We start from the raw sequence: 25,261 nt of genomic DNA on the forward strand, positions 1-25,261 counted from the left end.
GATAGATTGGTCTAGTCATATTTTTTCTTTTCAGCATAGGAACACCCAGTATAGTATTTTAGGTGATTGTATACATCCCTCTCAGGGACCTCTTGTTTTTTTAACTTGTAATCGGTATGAGTCTGGTAAACCAGCTACGAAGAACCCCAAAAGAGTTGTGGGATCCATCTTTATAGCTTTCATCTGCTGCAAGTCCCTAAACTTCTGGAGGTAGACCTCGTAAGTGAGGTGCTGCGAGGTCATGGTCAAAGCGATAAACCGTGTAACAACATCATAATCATCCTCTTTCTTAAGGAATTCCTTCTTGAAGACGTCTTCAAATTGTGCCCAAGTTGTTGGCTTAGGGTTGAGTTCCTTCCACCAAAGCAAAGCTTTGCCTGAGAGGACACCTGCTGCTAACTGGATCTTTTTTCTATCATCATATGGATGAAACTGAAAATGGACTTGCCACTTATGTAGCCAAGTGTCCACAATCTCCTTGGTGAACCCGCTAGGAGTGGCAAGACTACTGGTTGAGGTACCTAAATAACCATAATATCCCCCGATCCCGAAGCTACAGGCCGAACGTAGGGCGCGAAGCACTCTACTTTTGCTCGCCCCCGAACTGTTCCGCAGTAATGTTGGGACCTAAAGCAGAGGCCAAGGTATCCATACCCGAAAGAGTAGATAGAGTAGTGGTCAAAAGAGAGATGGAGTTCTGCAAAGCTTGCATCTAGGCGGCGATTTGTGCCTGACATTCCGAAGAAGAAGCTTCGAGAGCTACTTTGAACTCTTGGAAATCAGATTTGGACACATAATCGTCAAAAAGATCGGCATCGATATCTTCCGTAGCCGGCAAGCCTTCGCGTTCGACAAGGGGCTCCAACTCGGATTCTTGGGTCGACATCATGAAGAGGGCAAGTGGAGAGAAAATTCGATCTTGCACAAGAAAAGTGCGAGAGAACTTGAGAGCTCGAGAGCTTGAAAACTTGAGAGATGTTGGGCAAGAAGCCCACTTAAGGGGTTTATATAATCTTTCCCAAAAGCAACTTGAGCTTTTGCTTTTATGTTTATATATATATATATATATATATATATATATATATATATATATATATATATATATATATATATATATATTCTGTTTTCTTTATAAAAAAAACACCTTTAAACCTTAGGGGGGGTCTTTAAACTCTTAAAAAAAAGTGTAATCCAAAAAAAAAACGAAAACAATCCAAATCGACGTTCGATTGCTTTTACTGTTTTATTTTTTTTCTCCCCCCTCCTGGATTAGCGCCGCCGGCCTGTCTGCTACCGTCGCCAAACTTGCTGTCGGCGCATGCCTTGCTGCCGGGTGTCCATGGCTACCTGCGCCAACCTGTGCCTGGGCTTGGCCGCCTGCGTAGGCCTGGGCACCTGTGTAGGCCTGGCTACCTGTACGCCTGGCCGCCTGCACGCTTGTGCCTCCCACAACCGGTAGCCCACGACCAGAACGCGACCACGCATAGTCAATCGATCACTTCTCTCGCTCTCTCTCTCTCTCTCTCTCTCTCTCTCTCGTACAAAAGCGAACATGCTTTTTTTTTCTCACACAATTGTTCATGTGACTGCACAAACACAACCAGCCTCCTTCTTGCAAAGCAAACAACCCTGCTAAACCACCTACTCCCTCATCACGGGTTTCTTTGATGAAAAAGCAACATACTATCTGAAAAAACAGTAGTATGCATAAACAAAATAGTAAGCTTCTTGAACACATACCTTTCTTCAACCTCATCTTCTCTACCTACCGACTTGCTCGTTCACGAGGCATGCTCTGATACCAATGTCAAATCCCCAAAGGATCTCCTCGTGGAACGTTCCTGGTACGAGACTCGAAACCTGCAAACAAACCAAACAAACAAGAAGGGGGTGCAAGCTTGACTCACCTCCCAACCATGACAGCCGTGGGCAAGCCCACAAGACCTGGCTGTCCCCACCGAGCCACGAGCTGAGCTAACTAGATGGACGTACCGACCAATCTCTACCTCGCGACGTCCCATACCGCCACGAAGCTACCCTCGCGGACCTTGAGACTGTTGCCGGCCTCGGCTGCATAAAGCAAGTGCACGTCTGCACTAGATCCAGGCTCCAGACCATAGAGCTCTCACAAATCACGCGAGATTCTATATCACTAATGACTAACCTTGGCCACCCTTTTATAGGCTCTTGGTCGGTCATCGGGCGTCCACACTTGGGCGCCCGCTCGTCCATACTTGGGTGCCCGCCCGTTAGTCTATCCCTCACTCAGCTCGCCAATCAGCCTGCCTAGCTCCAAGCTTCCCCAAACCTCGAAGCTAGTCTTGTGTGCGTGTAGCACACGGTAGATACACACTGTGCACATGACATAAATCCCTCGAGCCAGCATCATGTGTTTGATGTGGTTGATCACTTGGGGTGTGCAATTAAGGAAGATGAAAGAACGCACGCAGGCATTGACACAATCCCATAACTGTGCCTGAGCCTCCCGCACTTTCCTAGTAGTGAAAGCTGCTCCTCCACCTCTGGCCTTGGAACTCCAACCATAATGAAATCAACCAAATCATAAGACTCCAAGATAGACTCCATCATTACCTTCCAGATGTCATAGTTGTTACCATCCAACTGTCGGTCCACCGGGAACGTTGAGAGGGCGGGGATCTTCACATGTTTCTCTGCCATCTCGAGCAAATCTGCCATCTCGGGGGTTTACTTGGTCTTGTGAAGGGAGGGTGGGTGGAAAAAAATATATGAAGAGGAGGCTGCAAGGTGGCTGTCCAACAGTGATGCCACCTTCTACCTTCTTCTCCACGTCCCAAACAGCCCAACAATACTCCAATCATCACCAAACGCGGCAGTCCCGAATGCTCTCACCGTCTCCAAAGGTTCAAGCCACCTGGGGCTCTGATACCATGTCAAAATGGGCAGCGGAAATGAGACAAAGTACTGAGAGCAGAAAGTACAGAAATGCAAGATTGATGAGAGGAGAAGGTGGTATAAACTCTGCTATATACACCAGAATCCGGTACAAGATGATGTGGGGGGGAAGAGTGGCTATATATTCTAATTGGGGCTGCTGGTCGGCCAGTGGGAACTGGGCCGACAGCCCTTGAGAATGCCCATGACCAGGCCTGACCCAGTCGGCCAGCAACAGGCCTGGTCGGCTGGCCCATGACCAGTACCACCTGGTCGGCCAGCCCCTCAATGGGCCCCTCCTGGCCAGCCACAAACTACAGCCGACCAGAACAGCAGAAAGAAAATAGACGCCTCCCCACAGTCCTAAAAAACTGGAAAATGGACAATGAGGAAAAATGAACTCCTACAAGAGCGGGCACACCCACAACAATGGCCCTCACTCCCTACTGAATAATATGGTACAGACAGGAGATGACTGCTAACAACATCCACATTTACTTCTCCCTTCCCCAATTTCCCTAATTTAATTTGTTTTTCTTGTCCTTGTTTTTTAACCTTTCCCACTAACAATCGTCTGCTTATACTGTGTATTTTCAACATCCAATTTTTATTTTCTAATTTTAAGAACAGTATTTAAATGAGGATTTGCTGAAAATAAACTAAGTACTTCCTCCGGATTTGCAAGTCAACAAATCTTCCCACAATTGAGTTTAGATCAATGGAATTGGCTACAAATCAGTGTCAGGGCTGATTGACTGTTAACATGTCAAGGTTGAGGCTGAGGTGAGCACTTTGATTTGCTAGATTAGGTCGAAATCAGTGTGCCCTATGTAGGTTGTCCGCACACGTTTACTTGCAAGCCAACATTATAGCCGTAATGGGCTAGTTAATCAAGCCTATAAACCTCCATAATCAGCCCTATTAAGCTTGCAGTTAACTCAGCATAAACAGAAAGAAGACAAGACAAAATCCCTTCACAAGGCAGAGAGCTCCGTCCAAGGGAGAATGGACTCCCAGTGTCCATTTTCTTATTCTTTCATTTCTTCTTGAATCCTTTCCTTTCCACTCTCTCTTCTCGTCCTCCCCAACTGGTATGTCCATTCTCTAATTCTTCCACTCTCAAATCCTCTCTTCTCCTCCTCCCCAACTGATATGTCCATTCTCTAATTCCTCAATTTCTCTCGAATCCCTTCTTTCCCTTCTTCTTCTCCTCCTTTCTTCTCCCCACCTGGTACCTCCATCCCTTATGTGGCATTTCCCTGTTTCGCCCCTCTCAAAAATGCCATTTCTATTTCATTTTCCCCATTTTCCAAAAATATGCTCAGAATGCATCCACATAACCGTACTGACTCTGGTCAGTAAAGAGACTCGTTCATGCTCAATTACAAGAACTTTTGAGATAGTGAGGACACTACACACCCATTTTGCAGGATGAATAATGATTTGCATTAGTTAAATAGACCATAGTCTGTATACCTCTTTGGTGTACCTCTTATTTTATGCCTCAATGAATCCACTGGGATTGGACTTAACACCCAAACCTTGGCCACATGTGCACACATTGGCAAGCCCTCTAGGTTTCCTAATTATGTAATCGCTTTGGGTCATTACAAGTTATGTAACTTCTTCTTTGGTGTACCTCTTATTTTATGCCTCAATTAATCCACTGGGATTGGACTTAACACCCAAACCTTGGCCACATGTGCACACATTGGCAAGCCCTCTAGGTTTCCTAATTATGTAATCGCTTTGGGTCATTACAAGCTATGTAACAGTCAACTTCTCATGTAAATGTCAAGTCCTAAAAGCTGATCTGTCAGCAGCAAATGTTCCCCTGTCTGTGCCACAGCCAGAAAGTTTGTCTCCCCGTGACTATGATGTTAGAGAACGGATGCTGAGAGTCCACTCTCCTCTTGGCCCCCACTGCTTTGTCCAAGGGAGAATGGACTTCCAGCGTCGATTTTCTTATTCTTCCATTTTTTCTTAAATCATTTCTTTTCCCCTCTCTCTTCTCCTCCTCCCCAACTGATATTTCATATTTCCATTCTCTAATTCTTCCATTTCTCTTAAATCCTCTCTCTTCTTCTCCTCCCCAGCTGGTATGTCTATTTTCTAATTCTTTTCCCCTCTCTCTTCTCCTCCTCCCCAACTGATATTTCATATTTCCATTCTCTAATTCTTCCATTTCTCTTAAATCCTCTCTCTTCTTCTCCTCCCCAGCTGGTATGTCTATTTTCTAATTCTTCCATTTTTCTCAAATCCCTTCCTTTCCCCTCTCTTCTTCTCCTCCATTCTTCTCCCCAACTGGTACCTCCCTCTCTTATGTGGAATTTCCCTGTTTCACCCCTCTCAAAGATACCATTTCTATTTTTGTTTCCCCGTTTTCCAAATATACACTCCTCATAACAGAGGTAACTCTGGTCAATAAAGAGACTCGCTCATGCTCAACTACAAGCTCTTTTGAGATAGTGAGGACACCACACCCATTTTTTAGAATGAGAATAACAATGTTTGTCTTAGTCAAAGAACAGAGAACTGACTTAAGAAGCAAAAAAGTGACAATCAGAGGTGTGTTGTCAACCAAAAAACTACCACACGGCACGACCCAGGCTTGAGGTATAAGCGAAGAATCTCACTGGCAAAACGATGAGATCAAACAACGAGCTTTGTACATCCTGAATAAGCTTATCCGCAACAATCTTTACTTTCCTTGAGGCCACAATCTGCAAATCATTCTCCACCGAAGCTACCACTACACTCATACCAGCTCTCCGAAGGATATCAATAGTTATAACAGCTTCCATTTCCTCTGAGCCATTAGCAATGGGAACCAGAACCTGAAATACAAATCATGATCAAAACCCCCAAAAAATGTCATGCATGTGAAAAGGAGTCCATGGACAACAAAACTTAAGGGTTAGCCAAAGTAGAGATCATTAGCATGGCACGCTTTTAAAAAACCACACAGATTAGCAGGACAATAATAAAATCTATCATGTTAACTCACTGTCTATCACATCAATCACACCCTTTTCCCTGTTCTTAAGACAACTCTACAGTATATGTGATCAAGAGCAGCATCTTGGGGTTAGAACCCTTTCTTCTTCCACTCCTATTAAGCTCCTTTCGCATCATCGCATTTCTGGTTGCGCTGACAACATTTGTACTGCATGAGGATATAAGCTTCTATGTGGTGTAGCAACTTAAATGTCACAAAAGGTGTTTCTACACACCATGCATAGCATAATAGTCTCACTAGATTCTCCAAAGCTCTCCACGTGTTACATCCCTAACTGGGCTAAGTCAGTATTAACCATGGGTCGAGGACCTAGGATTAAGGAGATGTACTAACCCAAAGCCAGCTAGGCTGAGCATTAGGGTTAGGGTTAGGGTTAAAAAGCTAACCAAAACTTAGGGGGTTTAGCTCGGATATGTCCTCATGGTATGAGACGCCAAGAAATATTGCATGTAAGGTCTCTTAATGCTTCTACATCTCTATACTACGGTGTCCTATCTCTCTATGGATAGCTAACCTCAAATGGCTCTTCGCATGATCCTAGTGTTGACACAATGATAGTACAATACCAAGTATATTATTGGAGTATTTTATTTGTACAATGTTCCACGGGCTATGATAGCCAAATTTGCCATAAACAAAGAAATGAATACAAATACCAAACAATGGTTATCAGAGAAGAATTCCGTCGAAGAAGACTTTCAACAATTCCCTATCCCTCACTTGAGACAAGCAAACACGTCCTTGGTGTTCCGGATTCACACACGACATTGTTGTGCTTGTACTAGCACCTAGCTTGCCCTCTCACAACGCGGGAATGCTGAAAATGGGAAACTTGCACCCATGGACATTCTCGGGCACGATTTCAAGCCGGCTGCAACAGTGACGTTGTTGATGAATTTATGTCGTGTAAACTTCAAACGGTTGGTCCTGGGCACCGCCCACAAGCACAAACAGGCAATAAGGACAAGGAAGATTGTTTTTTAATTTCACATGTTGGTGCTTCAAACGCAGCCAGACAGGAGTGGAAGAGGGCGCATCTAGGGGGTCCAACGGTGGGCACTCAAAGGCTAGATCTAGGACAGCATAAGGGCAGCCAGATTTTTTTTTTTAAACGCAGCCAACGCAGGCTGCAGGACAGCATACAGTAGGCAACCAAATTCAGCAAAAACGCAGCCTATTCATTCGGGCTGCAGGCATAGTCACAAGAAATGTTTCGAGGTTTTTTTCATTTCGAGGTTTTTGGGGTTTTGTTTCGAAAGGTTTCGTCCCTCGGCTAAGAAACCGCGAGGTTTCGAAAAATCAATAATCTCATAGAGTATAAATACTTAAAGAACTTATAGTAGCCATCTAAAAGCATAGTGTAATGATGAAAAATTTGTCTCTTCTCACACATCTCGGGGAACCATTGTTATTTTGGTGAGGTATTATGGCAATTTTACTTGATTAGATGCCACAAGTGGTTCAATCAAGGACTCTTAAGAAATTGAAGAAGAGAAGGTAGAAATTGGGAAAGATTTAAGACATTGAAGGAAGAAAAAGGGGAAATAAGAGAGGAGAAGAAGAGAAAAGGAGAAGAAGAGCAAGGGAGAAGAAGAGGAGAGAAGAAGAGAAAGGAAGAAGAAGAGGAGAGAAGAAGAGAATGAAGGAAGGAGGAGTAGAGGTGAAAGAAGTAGCAGATGATGGAAAAGGGGCAACAGAACTTCAGAAGGCGCCTCAAAGGGGGTGCTACAGGCCAGCTAGTTCTTGGAGGGAGGGGGCAAATAGGGCAGCACTTTATACATCTGGGTATATGTGGCTTGCTTGCCCAAGCCAATTGGGTGCACCCACCCTTCCTCCATCACACAAGGATGAAACCTTCACCCAATCCTTGACAACAAATGTGTGTTTGTTTTCTTGAAGTACATCTTCGACAGCTACAGATGGGAGAAAGCATGGTCCACCAACTTCTCTACAAGAGCATAAGGGCACCATATAGGATAGAGGGGAGTGAGGAGAGTATCCAGCTGTGGGAGAGCCAATTGGAAAGTTGCCAACAAGAGATCCAAACAAGAAGGTAGCACATACAATGGTAAGTCCATCCATAGATGAAGCTCAACAGGAGGACGCGTCCAAGGATGCTGGAAAGCTTTCAAGAGAGGAAGTGGTATCAATGACAGAGTCCCCAAGAAAGGAGCAGATTCTAGTGGATAAGTTGTTGCATGTGCGGAAGCCTTGCTGTACTGATCCACAGCCCTAAGCTTGATTAAGAACAGTGATGCTAATTACTGAGGTAATTAAGACAGAGGAGAGAGAAGAAGAGAGATTGTTGTTAGGGTTTTCTTTATTTCATATGGTACAAAAAGGTTGCTTTGGCCTTGGTCGGTCCCGTAGGGGTGACCCTGGCCCCTTTCTACATGGGAACTGATGATGAATGAATGACTGAAATGACTTGATCCTTTGATGAATTATGAGGACTGCTTATATATGCTGAGAGGGGCTGGTCCGCCAGCTTAGGCTGCTGTCGGCATGCTTCTAGACAAAGAATTCATGGAATAATTGCTAAAATGCTGCGCTTATCATTAATGCTGCCCATACTGCGACCCGACCTGTGAGCTGATTAGATGCTCCAAAAGGCTGTCGACTACATTGCAGGCTACCGACTGAGCATCCATGCCCTCTACACTGCTAGGGTTGATGATGATGATGATGCTTATGTTACTGATGATGATGTGGCTACTGATGAGGATGATTCTAATGATGACTAACTACTGACTAATGAGGGATTAAGAATGTTCAACCGAAGATTAGCCATGGCACGGGCACGCACGTGACATTCCCTTCTGCTAAACTTGATGTCAGGGTGGATACTCTATCATCCTTCCTCCGTAGACTACGACGACTGACTTTGACTTGACTGATCTTTTCGTCTGAACACCTTGACTCTTGATCTCCACTTCCAAGTCTTGCTGAAGAAGAACTGAGCATATGTTCACTGTTGTCCCCATACCTGCTTTCCCTTACCCTTAACACAACATCGAGTGACCTGCTGAAACTGATCATGCATGTTGCTAGGCCTTTGGACTAATCTGAGAGCTTAATGATGTAGTGGTTCCCATGCGGCAACATCCCATGATGCTTCACAAGAAGACGTCACGCGACACGTAGGGCATAAAAGATTTCTTGCAGATTTAGATGCAAGAGCGACACCAGCCAGGCGACACGTGGAGCATGAAAGATTTCTTGTGGCTTTAGACACAATAGAGCGACACCAACTACTTCCTGGAGTCATCCTCCCGAGAGGATGAACTTCAGTAAGTATAATGGTAAACTCGTCCCCACAACGTTTATTCCTAGTTGCATCAATTTGAAGCTTAGTTCACTGCTGTTAGAAAAAATGATCCTGAGAGAGTGATCTTGGCTAGTTGGTATTTAGAAGGCGAGGCCATTCTAGGTGGACCCAGTAAGCTTATGCCCACACCAAATTAGGTATGGCAGCTTATGTCTCGGATGAGTTTGTCCTCAATCTTAAGCGGCGGTTTCTACCACCCCATTACCTTGAGCAACTCGAAGACGAGTTCAGGGGGCACGTCAAAATGTGCAACCAGTCCTACAATTTGCCGATAAAATTTCGAACTTATGTTTGCAATTGGGCATATCTGATAAGGACAAGAAAGGGCAATTCCTTTATGGCCTTAACACGCAAATCCAGTGGGAAGTGCGTATGTTTCAACTAGCCACCTTCGAGGATGCACTCTCGCTTGTGCAGAGTACTGAAATGAGTACAATGGCGGAAAGCGCAAGACTTCCCAACCTTCCACTCCCAAGACACCTGCCTCAAGGGGAAAAAGGCCTGAACAAGATAAGGCCTTCCCTAGGACAGAGCACGGGAGCCTCTGGCTCCAAGATCTCAACTAATGCACCCAAACTTACTCCAGACCAGAAAGCTCAAGCAAGCAAGATCGGTGGAAAACCAAGTGCCGAAGAGGAAGCTCAGTACAAGAAGGAAGGTAGGTGTTTCTTTTGTCACACAAAAGGACACAGTTCTAAGGATTGTCCAAAGAAGACTACCACCCCAGCCTCCACAACTTCCATGGTGAGCCCTGTCCCCAGACATACCACAGCGGCCGTCCCTAGTTCTTTGGACCCTAGTTCTTCGGTTGGTGCAATCGTTAGCCAGAAGCTCGAAGATAAGCAGACTAGCGCCCACGACCAGGAGTATAAGTGCAACGAACTGCTCAAGACCTTTGGCTACATAGGTGGCCAGAGCATTGTCTTGTTTGGCAGCAGCAACATGGAGGATGTGGTTTTTGGAACAGGCCGCTCGGCGAGCCCATTTCTTGCTGACTTTGGTGTTTTATAACAATGAACATCAACATTGTTGAGGGTTTTAGCACATACATGACGATGAGCATCAACTTTGAAGCTCAAGGTGCCAAGCTAGTGATTCAAGGCATAGAGTTTCTGCGAGACTTTATGGTTGCCCCTCTAGACATAATTCTAGGAATTCAATGGTTTCACAAGTTCCAGCCAGCAGACATTGATTGGGATAGGCACACTTTTCACATTACCTGGAATGTGTCCAAAGCCCTAGTGACCATTAAGTGTGAGCCAGGGATCCCGAGCTTTCCTCTCATAAGCCACTTATAGGCTAAGCAAGAAATACGGAAAGGTGCACATTGTGCCATGATTTATATCCAGACTGCCCAAACGGTGGCCAGTGCTTCCGGGAAGTACCAGGTTCTCCATGACAAGTTCCAACACATTTTTCTTTGGAACAATCTCCCTCCCCAGCTTCCCCCGTCTAGACGGAGGACCACAAGATAGACCTCCTCCCAAGCTTGGATCCCCCAAGCAAATTTCCATACCGCCAATCCAAGGCAATGGAATCAAAGTTGGACCGCCAACTCCAAGAACTGCTGCAATCTGGCTTTATACGCCCTAGTGTGTCACCATTTGCAGCCCCGATCCTGTTCATCAAGAAAAAAGATGGTTCTTCTCGATTGTGTTTCGATTATCGTGCACTCAATAAGCTGAATATCAAGAGCAAGTTCCCGATGCCTCAAATAGATTACATTCTCGAGAGGCTGAATGGAGCCAAGGTGTTCTCGAAACTGGATTTGAAGAGTGGGTACCACAAAGTTAAGATTGTTTGAGAGGGACATCCCCAAGATACCCTTTCGAACGGAATGGGCTCACTATGAATTTGTGGTCATGCCTTTTGGCTTGACAAGTGTCCTAGGCTCCCAACCACATTCAACCGCATGATGATGCAGATATTCAAGGACTGGATTGGAAAGTGTGTTCATATTTTTGGGACGACATATTGGTATTTTTAGCTACGGTTGAGCAACATGACATTGATGTGGAGAAAGTTTTGAAGTTGTTGGAAAGCAACGAGCTCTATGTCAATGAGAAGAAGTCGGAATTTTGTCTGTTCGAGGTTGTAGCATGCGCGGAGCTAGGACCGTGTGAAACAACGAAGCCTTTCTTTAAACCTAAGTTTAGTGAATCTTTAGCAATCCTTTAAAACAACATACATGAATCTAAAAGAGATGTAGTAGAGACAACACCAGATGGGGTCCCGAATTGCCCATTGAAGGGCCCCCCCTGCAAGCAGGAGTATTTGCTTTATTTCTTCTTCTAGAGAACTGTAAACAAGCTGAACTATGTCCACAAGACTGAGCGTACAAACTGACTGACTGACCGCCAAACGCAACGACAAAGCGAACAAACACTGGGCAGAACTGTGCATAAGCTTTAGGCGTCTATGAAGGTATCTTCGAGAGTAATACACCGGCCCGAGACTAAGGGAAGGTGTGCTGGAAACTCCTAAAGAAGTTTGTCACGTGCATGCACATGTACATGCTAATCTCAGGACTAATCCTAGCGTGCAGCCAGATAAAGAAGGATTAAAGAACCACATAGAACCAGGATTTTGGAGCATTGATGTGCAGGTTATGGCAAGGGATGGACTGGAGTGGACAAGCAGACCTGTCGACTAAGTGGAATACATGAAGAGGCTGTCGGCTGCAGTAAAATAGGTTGAGTACTTCCATGATGAAAAAGATGTCCAAGCGGCTAGCCGACGCAGTCGGCCAGTTACTCTAGTTGGTCCAAGGCCCATAAAAGGCTCTTTTGCTCATCGTTTTTTATCATTCAGCCCCTTGTTGGCTGGGTCATAGAACTAGGAGTTTGTTTAGGTATTTTACTACCTTTTCAAGGCAACCCATGGCTACAAGGATTTATGTACCTTTTTGTACCATATGATATACTGAATTTCCAGCTCTCTCTCTCTCTCTACTCTCCCTTCTGTTTGCGTTTTTGCATCAGCATGTTGTAGATGGTGTTTACGGCTGAAAGAAGACTCTCACGCCTTCCGCATGTAACATTGGTATCAAAGCATCAGGCTCAGCAAGGCTAATCACTGATTCAGTCCCATATGAAGGTGTACAAGTCCAAGGTACAGGAAAGTGCACAAGTATGAGGCCCAAGGCAAGGAACACAAGACCGGGAAGAACTCCCAGGAGGTTGGTTGGTGGTGTTCCACAAAGCCCAAAGGGGATGGCAGTCATGTGAGTCAGGAAAGGCTTTCGGGCAATGGTTCCAAGGGAGGATGATCCTCCAAGGGGTGGAGTGAGAGTGCCAGACTCATTTCTCAAGAATGAAGACCAAGACGATGTTCAAAGACAGGGTAAGAACGGAATGGGAGCTGGATGGAACAAATGCATAGATCTTCTTCAGAGTTAGAGTGGATTTGGAGACCGGCGGGCCGGGTATTCAGTGAAAAGGTTGCCAGGGCAGGAAGGATGACAGAGGGACTCCAGAAATAGAATGGGATGATGACAATCATCCAAGAAGCAAATTGAAATCCTGTCATTAAGTTTAGCAAAGGGGGATGTCATGTGCATGCACATGTACATGCTAGTCTCAAGACTAATCCTAGAGTGCAGCCAGATAAAGAAGGATTAAAGAACCACATAGAACCAGGATTTTGGATAATTGATGTGCAGGTTATGGGAAGGGATGGACTGGAGTGGACAAGCAGACCTGTCGACTGAGTGGAATACATGAAGAGGCTGTCAGCTGCAGTAAACCAGCTCGGGTACTTCCATGATGAAAAAGATGTCCAGGCGGCTGGCTGAACAGCAATCTGCCAGTTACTCTAGTTGGTCCAAGGCCTATAAAAGGCTCTTTTGCTCATCGTTTTTGATCATTCAGCCCCTTGTTGGCTCGGTCATAGAACTAGGAGATTGTTTAGGTATTTTACTACCTTTTCAAGGCAGCCCATGGCTGCAAGGATTTATGTACCTTTTTGTACCATATGATATACTGAATTTCCAGCTCTCTCTCTCTCTCTCTCTCTCTACTCCCCCTTCTATTTGCATTTTTGCATCAGCATGTTCTAGATGCTGTTTAGGGCTGAAAGAAGACTGTCAGGCCTTCCGCATGTAACAAGGTTGAGCTTCTTTGCCTTGGGCTGAGAGCACAAGTAGGCTGAAAGTATGCACAAACACAAGCCTAAGCATACATGCTTGAGTGCTGATGTTGATCTCTGATTTTATGACTCATGTTTTTGGGACTGAACTGCTCTTGCCTTTTTATATGGTCTATGGGGGCTGGTCAGCTGCCTGAAGAGGCTGGGGCTGTCGGCTGCTCTTGCCTTTTTATATGGTCTATGGGGGCTGGTCAGCTGCCTGAAGAGGCTGGGGCTGTCGGCCTGCAAGAGATGCTCACGACTGGCTGAAGATGGCATTAAATGCCTTATTTGCACAGTCGGCTGGTGCAAGACTTCGTCGGGCTGCTAGGGCTGGTCGGGCTGCTGGCCGACACGGTCGGGCCTAGCTGACAAGCTGTCTGGCCTGGCCGACACCAAGCCCATAAGGGGCTGCCGATAGGTCTTATGTGGCATGACAAGGGGCTTGGCTACCCCTTGCAAGGCTAGCCACCACTTGGGGCTGCCTTGGGGCTGGCCCCTTCTACGTGTGCAGTGTTGCCAGGCGTTTCTGAAACGGCACGGGTTTCATACGTTTTGAAACGTTTCATAAAAGGTAAGAAACGGGCACAAAAAGGTTTCATACAAAATAGAAAAAACATGTATATTTTTAACTTGAAATATACAAAAGAAAAAACTGTTGACATAACTTATAAGAGACCACATTGAATTCATTTCAATAAAAACAAAATACATGTAAGATATGATGATATCACAAATCACGTGGGTGATCACTGATGACTAAACAGAAATCAAAAGGATCACCACGTGGGTGATGACTCATGAGTCATGACTCAAAATCCAAGATCAAAATAAATAACATGTCCAAAGTTCAACCTAAATAACATGTCCAAATAAAATGATACTGGCAGAGCTGCTAGCTACTATCTGCATCCTCATGCTCATCCTCATCTGCATCTTCTGCCTCTGCAGCCTCACTCCAAGGTCACAGCTGGTAGCGGAGTCCTCAAATGCCTCATCCTCTAGAGGTGCAGGTGCACCACTAGTACTAGCCTCTCAAGAAGATCGTGTAGTGCGAGCCGGAGCCATGATCTCCTCATAGGGGGATACCCAGCTGCATGGCCTTCCAAGCCTTGAGGATATCATAGATTTCTTGTGGCACATGCTTACATGGCCCAATGCCAAAACCCTTTGTTTGTGACAAATGTGCCTTCAGCCTGGTGACACTGCCATGGTGCTTATCAGCACAAAAGTTGCATTTCCACTTTCTGGAGCCCGAGCCACCATATCTAGACTCGAAGGTGACATTGTTCCAAAGAGAATCACCTGTTCGAGGCATCCTACAAGGCGGGGATAAATGCAGATTGTTGGCCCTGCAAGTGCGACACAGAACATAAACTAATCTCATTATATGATTCATGATTTTAACTGAAGGTAGATAGCCTTAGAAGTCAGGCCTCAATAGAGCAAGGGTGGACCGTGGAAGATATGCCATAAATATTGATGGAAGAGAAAAAAGTGTGCTGCTTTGTGAGTTGTGCAGAGAAAACCAACATAAAGCAAAACATGACATTACCCCTTTGGAAGACCTCCACAAGGCCCAAGGACACCAAGGAGCAGGCGGGCTGACACGAGTGATGGAAGGCTGGCACACAAATCGGCAAAGTCACAGGCGGCCGCCACTGGGAAACATGAACGAAGTGCGCCGTACGATTCACGAAACGATTCGTTTTTTTAGGTTTTTAAAATATGCATGATGAAAAAAACGCGTTTCGTACAGGACGAAACGTTTCGTACGTTTCGAACCTGTACGAAACGCGTTTCTATGCAACTGTGTACATGTGATGCAACTTATATGCCTAACATGCAACTACTGCTACGGCTGACCTCCACATGCTTCTGAATGATGAACACTTGCTGAATTCTCCACAATGGGTTAAGAGGACTGACCTGACACTCTAAGGCTAGGAGACTGACCTATGTAGCTCGTGCCTGACATGTCCTAGACTGGGCTCACAAAGGGGTCACGGCGTACGACAAATAAATCATAAAAGGTACTACTTCTGTACATGATTCTTGCTTTGTTGATGAGCCAGGTTGTCACCATGTACCACAGTGCATGGGTGCAAGTGGCATTCCCTCCTCTTTAGCTTAGTGGCAGGTTCATAGCTTCGAGGTAGTCCACCAATGACTGTGGATACTCGAGGAAGAATTCTTCATCTAGCCAAACGGCTTCATGGGTCCCTCGATCTTTGAACTTTCCATAAAATTGGCAAAGACATCGTCCCAAACCATGCTTCCAGCGATGTAGAAGGATCTGCTCAGGCTCTATCACCTCTGCTTCATCAACCATTTCTGGCTGCTGCTCTTTTGGAACATTCTGCAATGAAGGTCCAATATAAAGCTTTAACCAAGAGATGTGGAAGATGTTGTGCATCATCCAACTGTCTGGCAATCTGAGTTGTATGGCAATGTCGCTTATCTTCTTTATGATGGGAAAAGAACCAAAACTCCTAAATGACAACTTTGGACAGCGCTTGCCTACTTGCTTGAGTCTTAGCTTCATGATTCATTCACCTTCTTTGAAATTGACGTCTCTCCGTGACTTGTTTGCCTATGTGGTGTAAGCCTTTTAAGCTTTGGTAAGACGCTCTTTGACGGACTCAATGATGGCTGAAAAAGTTTGTTGTCTTGTTGGCTTCCAAGGAAGGAGAGATTATCCTCGTGAAAAGGGATGAAAAACTTCAACCAAAGGCTGCCTTGTACGGAGTTCTGCCAACATTGGATGAGTGAGTGTCATTGGGAATCGCCTGTACCAATGGGAGATGAAGCTCCCACTTCGACTCCTGATCATGGCAGTACACTTTAAGCACATCGAAAGCCAATTGATTATAAATCTCAATTTGGCCATCGGTCTGGGGATGGAATGCATTGGACAATTGCAATTTGGTACCAAAGTTGTCAAATAGAGTTCGCCAGAAGTGAGATGTAAACTTTGGGTCCCGATCTGAAGTAATGGTCCGTGGCAAACCACAAACTGGATACCAATGTCGGAGAAAGAGCCGAGCTATATCTTCTATTGTGGCCGTTTGTTTGCATGGTATAAGCATACAAAATTTACTGAACCTGTCAACTATCGTCATACACTAAGTATTCCGAGATCTAGTAGATGCGGGAAGGGGTCCAACAAAATCCATCGAAATGTCGTGAAACGAACCCTCAGGAACGAGAAATGGTTGACGCAACCCTGCCTGTTTGGTATGAGGTACTTTCACTTTTTGACATATGGGACACTGAGAAACATAGTTGTACACATCCCTGCACATCTTCGGCCAATAAAACGATCTTCCTAACTTCACCAATGTACTTTGATCCCGCGATGACCACCAACAAGTGAGTCATGGGCATCATGGAGGAGTGCCGGTCTTTTCTCCTCGAGAACACATAGTCGACCCTTGTAAAAGAGCCAACTGTCCTGAATGGTGTAATGACCCGGTTCTTTCTGAAACAAAGAGACCACCCATTGCTAATGCAGACTCTCCACGATGTATATTCAAAGCTTGGCTGGAACTAGCCCTTGTTCTACCTGTGAATGGAGCTGCAAGTTTGCTTTCTTGCAAAGTTTTCAGCAACCATCTTGGCACTAACTTGGCTGTGTCTATGGCTGTTTGCTCTTCCCTGACAAGATCTTCCACTTCTTCCATAGAGGGGGGCTGAATGGCTGGCTGTTCCACATGTTCTACATGAGGATTTTCTTGTGTAGGGGCTGGCTGATCTTAACCCCCCCTAATTGCAATGGATAAAAGTCCATCAAACATGTCCTGCATGCTGTATCATTGCTTTTATACAAGCTGTACATGGGCTGTTCTGAATTTTCAGCAAATACCACATCTCTACTCACAAAAATCCTTCGTGTAGTTGGATTATAAAGACGGTAACCTTTGCTCTCATTGCTGTAGCCCACAAAAATGCATTTCATTGCTTTGTCATCTAGCTTTGTTCGGAGTTGTTCTGGCACATGTGCATATGCCAAACACCCAAATGTACGCATATAATCCACTGTTGGCTTTCGGCTATACCAAGCCTCAAATGGTGTTATGGTTTTCAAAGCTTTTGTTGGACACCTATTCAACACATGAGTTGCACACATTATAGCTTCCATCCAAAATTTGTGAGGCAACTTTTGTGCTTTCACCATGCATCTTGCCATCTCCATGAGAGATCTATTTTTCCTTTCAGCTACACCATTCTGCTGCGGTGTATAAGGCACAGTACATTGGTGTTTGATGCCCTTTTGAAGCATATAATCCTTGAATGCATTTGACATATATTCTCCACCTCTATCTGAGCGGAGTGTTTGGACTTTACATCCACACATATTTTCAGCCATTGCTACAAAGTGTCGAAAGCATGTAAACACATCTGCTTTCGCTTTCAAGGGGTAAGCCCAAGCAAACCTGGAGTAGTCATCAATGAATGTGACGAAGTAAAGATGCCCCCCTATGGATGGTGTCCACATTGGACCACATACATCACTATGTATAAGCTGTAATTTACTTTCAGCTCTAGCAGCTCCATCTTTGGGGAATGGTTTTCGTTGCATCTTTCCCAAAATATACCCCTCACATACATGTCTTGGTGGAGACTCAAGAGGCGGCATATTATCAACCATATGATGCTTCTGCAAAAGCATCAAACTCTGAAAATTTACATGCCCAAAACAAGCATGCCATAGCTCTGCATCATGCATAGCAGGAGTGTGGGCAGCCACTGTATTTGCATCATAAGTACGCTTGTCATAGCTGTCCAGCTTATACAAGCCTTTGTATCGTGTCCCAGAAGTGACTATTTCATAACCCTTTGATGGGTCTTTTACCAAACACTTCCCATCTTCAAATTCAACCTTTAAACCTTGGTCGTTTATGGCTGAGACGGAGAGCAGATTTTTCTTTATCCCTGGAACATACAATACATTTTTCATACATATATTGGCACCATTGGCTGCAATAAGTATGACATTGCCAATTCCCTTTACTGGATATATGGTATGATCTGCACATGATACAATGCGGCCATTTGAAGCATAGACCAAGTGCTGAAATACATCTTTGCATGAAGTGATGTGGCTCGAAGCACCACTATCAAAATACCATGATGCATTCTGTCTGTCAGATGCAATGCAAGACATATCAGTGTCTGAAGCACTTGGTGTGCCACTAGTGCATGTGACCAAAAAAGTGTACTCTTCCTGGATTACATTAGCTGATTGCTGTGCTTTGTCATCAGAAGAGTCTGCTACTGCATTGCCTGCTTCTTTCCTTTTCTCTTTTGCAATCCGCTTCCTACATTCACCGATGTAGTGTCCAGGCTTATGGCAGTAGTGACATTTGCCCTTCTTTTTGGGCTTGTTTGCATCCCCTTTGTCAGACTTTTCACCACCAGAAGAGGGCTGTCCATGACCAGCCTTGCTAGACTGTTGTCCCCCATGCTTAAAGCTCTTTGCTTTACCCTTATCCTTGGCTGTAAATGCCTCGTCTCCACCACGGTTGCTCGATAAGTTTGCTCTTGTTTGCTCTTCCTGCAAGAGTAAACCCACCAGCTCTTCAAAAGTGACGGGATCACCACCTCCTCTCATTGAGAGGTTGAGAGAGGTGTGAAAGCCCAAGTAGGAAGGTGGTAAAGAATGAAGAGTGTTGGTGACCATCTGTTTGTCTGGGATAACCTCATCAATGTTGAGCAATTGTTCCTGCAAATCTTTCACTTTGGTGAGATGATCTGCCATGGAGTCACCCTCATCCATAGAAAGAAGATCCAATTGCCTCTTCAAGTAGGCAACTCTTGCCTCGTTGCGTACCTGATACATTGCTTTCAAGGTGTCCCATGCAAGCTTTGATGTCTTGCAAGAACGAATTGCCTCTTCAAGTAGGCAACTCTTGTCTCGTTGCGTACCTGATACATTGCTTCCAATGTGTCCCATGCAAGCTTCGATGTCTTGCAAGAACGAATGTGCGGAATAATAGTCCTTTTCACTGAAAGGGCTATCAATGACATGGCCTGTGCATCTCTAGAGTCCCATCTCTTGTGCTCTTGTGTGGGAGCAGGTTCTACATCAGGAGCTCTTTGAGCACCTCCCCTTTGAGGCGTGGCTGGCTGTATGGTAAGTGGGCGTGTGTCATCACCACACACGATGCCCCAAAGCCCTTTGGCTACCAGCAAATTACGGATCATGAAACTCCAAAGGGAGTAGTTAGATCCATCCAACTTGTCCTCCTGGGTGAGCACACCAAATACATCTGTAGCATTATGTGCCATGTCAACAAAATATACCTGCAAGCAAACCAAGCACCTATGTGCACTGCCAGGCAACCAAATGTCTTGTGCAAATGTATGCCTGCAAACCAAAGCAAGTGTAAACCTGCACCAAATTGTCCAATTACACACAATGTGTATACATACGTGACAAATCACAGCTGTAATGCCCAATTACATGCTCCAATCTGAAAATCCCCAATTACACACAATGTGTATACATACGTGACAAATCACAACTGTAATGCCCAATTACATGCTCCAATCTGAAAATCCCCAATTTTTTTGCACTCCAATCGCTTCAATGTGCATTTAATTGGCCAATTTTCACAAAAGCCCCAAATTTCTGCAACTGAAAGAGGTTCAATTTGCTGATTTTGACCTCAATTTTGAAAACCCCCAAATTCCAAACCAAACAAATTGAATGGCACCACCTGCAATTTTTCTGGTAGAGGGCAACTTCTGGCAATTCCCCAGAATTTTGTTTGAATCTAACCTGCCCTGAAATGGCTGCAAAAATTGTATTTGTGTTTGAACAAAAATGTGTACAGAGAATACCTTTAGGCAAGGGCACCACGTGTGAAGCAGGTGGTAGGCGGGGAGCATACAGGCGCAAATGTTGACCGGACAGCAGCGAGGCGAAGGCGTGCAGAGGGTGAAGATGGAGCGAGGGAGCCGCCGGAGCTGCAGGTCGATGAGGAGCTGGCGCGCAGGGTCGACGGCGGCACACAGAGCTGACACGACAGGCGGAGGCGGGGCGGCGCCACGGACCCGGCGTCGGCGGAGGGCTGCCCGCTATCGCAGCCGGCCGGGCTGGGCGGAGGCGGGTCTCTACGCACTATGAGCGCCGGCGTGGCTGGGCGTTGGTGGCTCGCTGCGCAGTAGAAGCGCCGGCGCGGCTGGGTGGTGGCGGCGAGCGCAGCACCGGAAGCCAGCGGGGCTGAGCGGCGGCGGCGGGACGCGCGGTGAAAACCAGGAAACGCCCCAAAGGTTAGTTTTCCACCACGGAATTTCGCCGGGTTTGCTGCAGAATCTCCACGGGGAGAATTCCAGGGCCAGCTCCCAGCTCTGATACCAATTGTTGGTGTTGGACTCACACATTCACACACACAAACCTGCACATTAGGGTTAGGTGCAGGATGGAGAAGCTCACACACAGAAAAGAGAGAGAGAGAGAGAGAGAGAGAGAGAGAGAGAGAGAGAGAGAGAGCCAAAAGTGTGGTATCCACAAAATGCAAGTCAACCCTTGCATGTGTGCCACACCATATAATATAGAAGTACAAAATATTATATGTTAAGAGTGTCCTTTCACACTTGATATCCAAGGGGAAAAACCACATGGGAAAAAGTGCCCTTGGTTAAGCCCTGTTCACACATAGCACTACCATAAGTGAGCGTATGCCTACATTCTTCCCGGGCCACTGTTTTATGTTTGCTATTTTCAAGTTCATGTGAAAACTTGGTGATCCTTTGGGACACCCCAGTGCTTGTACTAGAAACTCCTGAGTAATCATTACTTAAGGGGGCTGGCCATTCCAGTCCAGTGTGGTGTCTATATCTCATTATGTTGTTTCTTTCTTGATCTATGAGTGAATGAATGGTTTATAAATTTGTCATTTCCACTTAATTCCTTGTTTAATAGCGGAGTTAAATTCCTTAAATCCCCTACCCGGGCTACAAATGGAGGTCTGAGAAGCATCCCAGTGGCTGCGACCCCCTAGTGGCATCTGAGAAGGGCTTCTTGATATGAGGACGCAGCTCTAGTGGATACACATCTAAGCGTCGTTGATCTGCATACTGCTTAATCCGTGAGAAAGGACCGAATCCATCTCAAAAAAGACAGCAGATCTCCCATGAATCTCAAAATAGGGTGGGCATCTACATAAAAAGTACTCCTCTGTCTCTACTTCCCTGGTTGTGCATACCCTACATATCTGTCCCTCTCCGGGGATGCCCTCTGCTCTGCCAGACTCAACACGTAGACAGTGTTATGATACTCTCAGCTGGCCAATGGCAATACCCATGGGAGGAGAGAGAGAGAGAGAGAGAGATTTTTAGAGAAATCTCCTCTATATTTATTGATGCTTCTTATGTATTTTCAACTATGCTGGTGTTATTTTTTAAGCCTTTACCTTAGTCTCCACCGAGAATATTCTCTACTTTGTATTGGACTGAACCATTTAAATCATCGTACCACCCATAATCAGTCGAACATACGGATAAATAGATCAAGCCAGTCACCTAAGAATCTCATGAGAAATTGAGTAGTTGTGAATCTTGTGATCTGAAATGAGGTGCCTTCAGTTGATCACAAGGATGTACATCGATAAACAATCAAGGTGGAAGTCAAGGTTACCTCTGCAATACACCTTGACAGGACCTTGAGCAGCTCTAGGAAACTATATAAGCTCAAAGATGTACAAAAATCTCCTCTTATATGTTCGGTAAGCTAGAAAGAGTGATGAATCAAAGGATTAGAAAGTGACTTCAAGTATCACCAGGTGCGTGTTAGGCCTGATGATGTACCTACCTACAACACTTGTAATGGACATTGTCAGATATTGTCAACTCCCACAGAAGATGTACGATGGCCTTCAAAGGCCCCCTGAGGCCTGACCAGGAAAGGCTTACTGTAGGTCTTAGCAGAGGTTAAAAGAGGATTTTACAGGTAGTCTCTGCCATCTTCTAGCCTTTATAAAGCATATCAAAAAGAAACTTTTAAAAAGCATGGGAGTTCAAAGAGCAGTACACGAGGAGCTCCACTTGCTTTCCAGTCTTGGGGGTTGAAATTCTCCTTTGACAGTTCGCTCCCAGTTTTTGATCTAAGCACCTGTAAGAAGCCCCCTACTTGGTATCAATAAACCCATGCACATCTACACAAAGCCATTACTAAGATCCTAGAAGAAACAAACTCGTCAAAAAGAAGGACAAAGTCTCCATAGTTGTCAAAAACTGCATGACTGCAAGAACATTACCAAGGGATTAAAAACTTCATCATACTTCTCTTTCCCATATAGTTGTTCTACTAATGCTAGGGCAAAGTCCATAGCCGTGCCCGGCCCCCGACTGGTGGTTATATGGCCATCCTTCTGAACCCTTGAGCCCACTGTTAAAGAGGAGTTCAATTTGTCGATAAAAAAGGGGTGGCAAGTTGCCTGCAAATATAAAGAGGCACAAAGACGGAACAGGATAGGTGAGATGATGCAAACACAAAACACATAGCTCTACACCCTACAATTTGCAAAAAGAGAAAACAGAGAGGAAAACACCTATTTGAAAAATGAAAATGTCAGGAAACCCATAGTGTGCGGGTGAGAAGTAAAGGAAGGACCAGCTTAAGAAAAAGCCCACATAGTCGGTTTATGATTCACACCTTGCGTCCTTCCAAAAGGCCCCATTCTTGCAACACCACCGCCGGAGCGGCACAAATGGCACCCACGAGCCTTCCTTGGTCGGCTTGAGCAATGGTCAATTTTTTCAATTGGACACAGTCTCGCAACCGTGATGAGCCCGGCATACCTCCCTGAGTAAGGCAACCGAAGTTTCTTTAAAAATCATCCCTCATCAAAGCCACAAAGTCCACTAAAAGAGGTTCGCAAGCGTACTGGCAATGCTATCAGATCGAATGTTTTGCCATCACAAGACTCTATCTTGTCGTCTGCCACCAGCTTCACACGCCTCGAAGCCTCAATTTGAAGGTCTTGCTCTACAGATGCTACCAGAACATCAGCTCCAGCTCTCCTCAAAATGTCCACAATCACGACTGCTTCAATTTCCTCAGTGCCAAAACCGACCGGCACAAGTACCTGCAAAAACCAATGGTGGAAAAATAACTGTGTAATTAGAACGCACCTACTGAAAGGACGGTAGAATAGAATCTATTGCCACTGCGCATGCATTGAAAATGATTTGTACTTCCATAAGTCAACTAAATCGAATGGTAAAGAGGGCACGGATCTAACCACCATTGGTTGAACAATAAGTACATTCAAACATAACATTCAACGAGAGGAGAAAAGAAAGAGGGGAGAGGAGTTAAGACAAAATGTCCATTGGACCTCATGAACACCGCTAAACCTACCTCCCTAAACACACCTGCCTACCTCCCTACACACTTTTTCTTGAAGAACACACACACAAGTTAAAAACAATGAAAAAAGAAAACCAACTGGCCATCATCAATCTGATGCAGATGGATGATGGCCTGTCTTTGTTTGACAGCCTACCACCCTACACACGCACGCACAAAAGCATGCATACATACAAACATGTGTGTGTGTAATATATACAGGTTAGGTTTGCCTTAGGATAAGCTACAGCATGCATGCACACACAAAGTCCTGCAGTTACACAAAGAAGCGTGAAGAAGATAATGAGTGGTGCCAAGCACAAGGGATAAAATACGCCCAAATACGAGTTGTTCCCATGCTAGGGGGAAAAACCACCTAGTGAGGGAAAAAGTGGCCTGCTCTTAGGTATTCAAACTACATCAATACCATAATGATAGATAGCTACAAATCCCCCCTAAGTGATGATGTGAACATGTACAAGGATATGGCTGATCAATCGCCAAAAAGGCAATAAGCTCAAAGTTTTGCGAAAACAACTTTTCACAAGGAAAAGCCTTCGTAAATAAATTTCTCATGTTGTCATGTGTAGACACATGGTTGATCTCTCTTGCAAACAAGTCTCTCCCTGACAACATAATGATAGTGCACCTCACTGTGCTTAGTGCGAGCAAGAAACACAAGGCTCCTATATAAATTGGTTGGGGTGATTAATGTTAAAAATTACGATAACAGTTTTTACAATTTAATGTTCACATAGTATACTAGATGTTTGTTTTTCTGCAGTATATGAGTCATACATTGAATTCAAGCATTGAAACGTCACAGAAAATATAATTGCAAATATACATTAAAATTAGCTGCATCCTAGCGCAAATTTACGCATAAGTCAAAATATTAAAACATAATAAAGTGGTTAGAAATGTCACAGAAAAGACTAATTCAAAGCAAAGGTAAATCTTTTGCTAACCTTCTTCTGGCTAACCGGAGAAGATGCTGCTGCTGCAGAAGACGCCATTGAAGCTGAAGAGGAAGAAGCTCCGAGGATGATGGGGCGATGGAAGGCGCGGAGGAAGGGTGCGCGGGAGATCGAACAAAAAGAATAAGGAGATGAGAATGGAAGTCTGGCTGCTGCCAAAGCTTTCACGGCCATAATTCATGTGTGAAGCTGAACTTTGATATTCCATAGTATAGTTACATATGTATATGTAGCTTGTATACATAAAGTTACATATGTATATGTGTGTACATCCATACATGTGTTTTTTTTTTAAAACCAACAAGCGCAAGATTTAATTAAGAAAGACAAAAATTACAAAGTCTGGCTGGGAAACAGCACCACAATCATAACAATTACAACTCTCAAAATTCCTTATCGTATAGCTTCAATTCTGGATTGCAGAAGAGATACAAAACGGATGGCCTCCTCCGTCTTCATTTGGAGCGCAAGCTGCTGTGCCTGGACCCGATTGCTTGGATGAAATGGAGGTTCTCGAAGTACTGCATCTTGCGTGGAATACA

General features: G+C 44.9%; 1 protein-coding gene across 1 annotated transcript in view; it reads right to left on the bottom strand.

Annotated features, from left to right (window-relative positions):
* Window positions 1-24,927, bottom strand: part of LOC147616920 (protein DJ-1 homolog A-like) — a 37,172-nt gene extending 12,245 nt beyond the window's left edge. Inside the window, exons 1-6 of the mRNA XM_086776559.1 lie at window positions 24,711-24,927; window positions 23,279-23,479; window positions 23,047-23,196; window positions 22,649-22,828; window positions 22,423-22,503; window positions 5,550-5,750 (exon numbers count right to left, since the gene is read on the bottom strand). Coding sequence (XP_086632685.1) covers window positions 5,550-5,750; window positions 22,423-22,503; window positions 22,649-22,828; window positions 23,047-23,196; window positions 23,279-23,479; window positions 24,711-24,893 — 996 coding nt within the window. The 5' untranslated portion in view covers window positions 24,894-24,927. The remainder of the gene's footprint in view (window positions 1-5,549; window positions 5,751-22,422; window positions 22,504-22,648; window positions 22,829-23,046; window positions 23,197-23,278; window positions 23,480-24,710) is intronic.
* Between the last annotated feature and the right edge of the window lie 334 nt (window positions 24,928-25,261).

This window comes from Cibotium barometz, chromosome 37 (assembly GCF_041138505.1).
Source record: "Cibotium barometz isolate CiBa-2024 chromosome 37, ASM4113850v1, whole genome shotgun sequence".
Classification (NCBI taxonomy): Eukaryota; Viridiplantae; Streptophyta; class Polypodiopsida; order Cyatheales; family Cibotiaceae; genus Cibotium; species Cibotium barometz.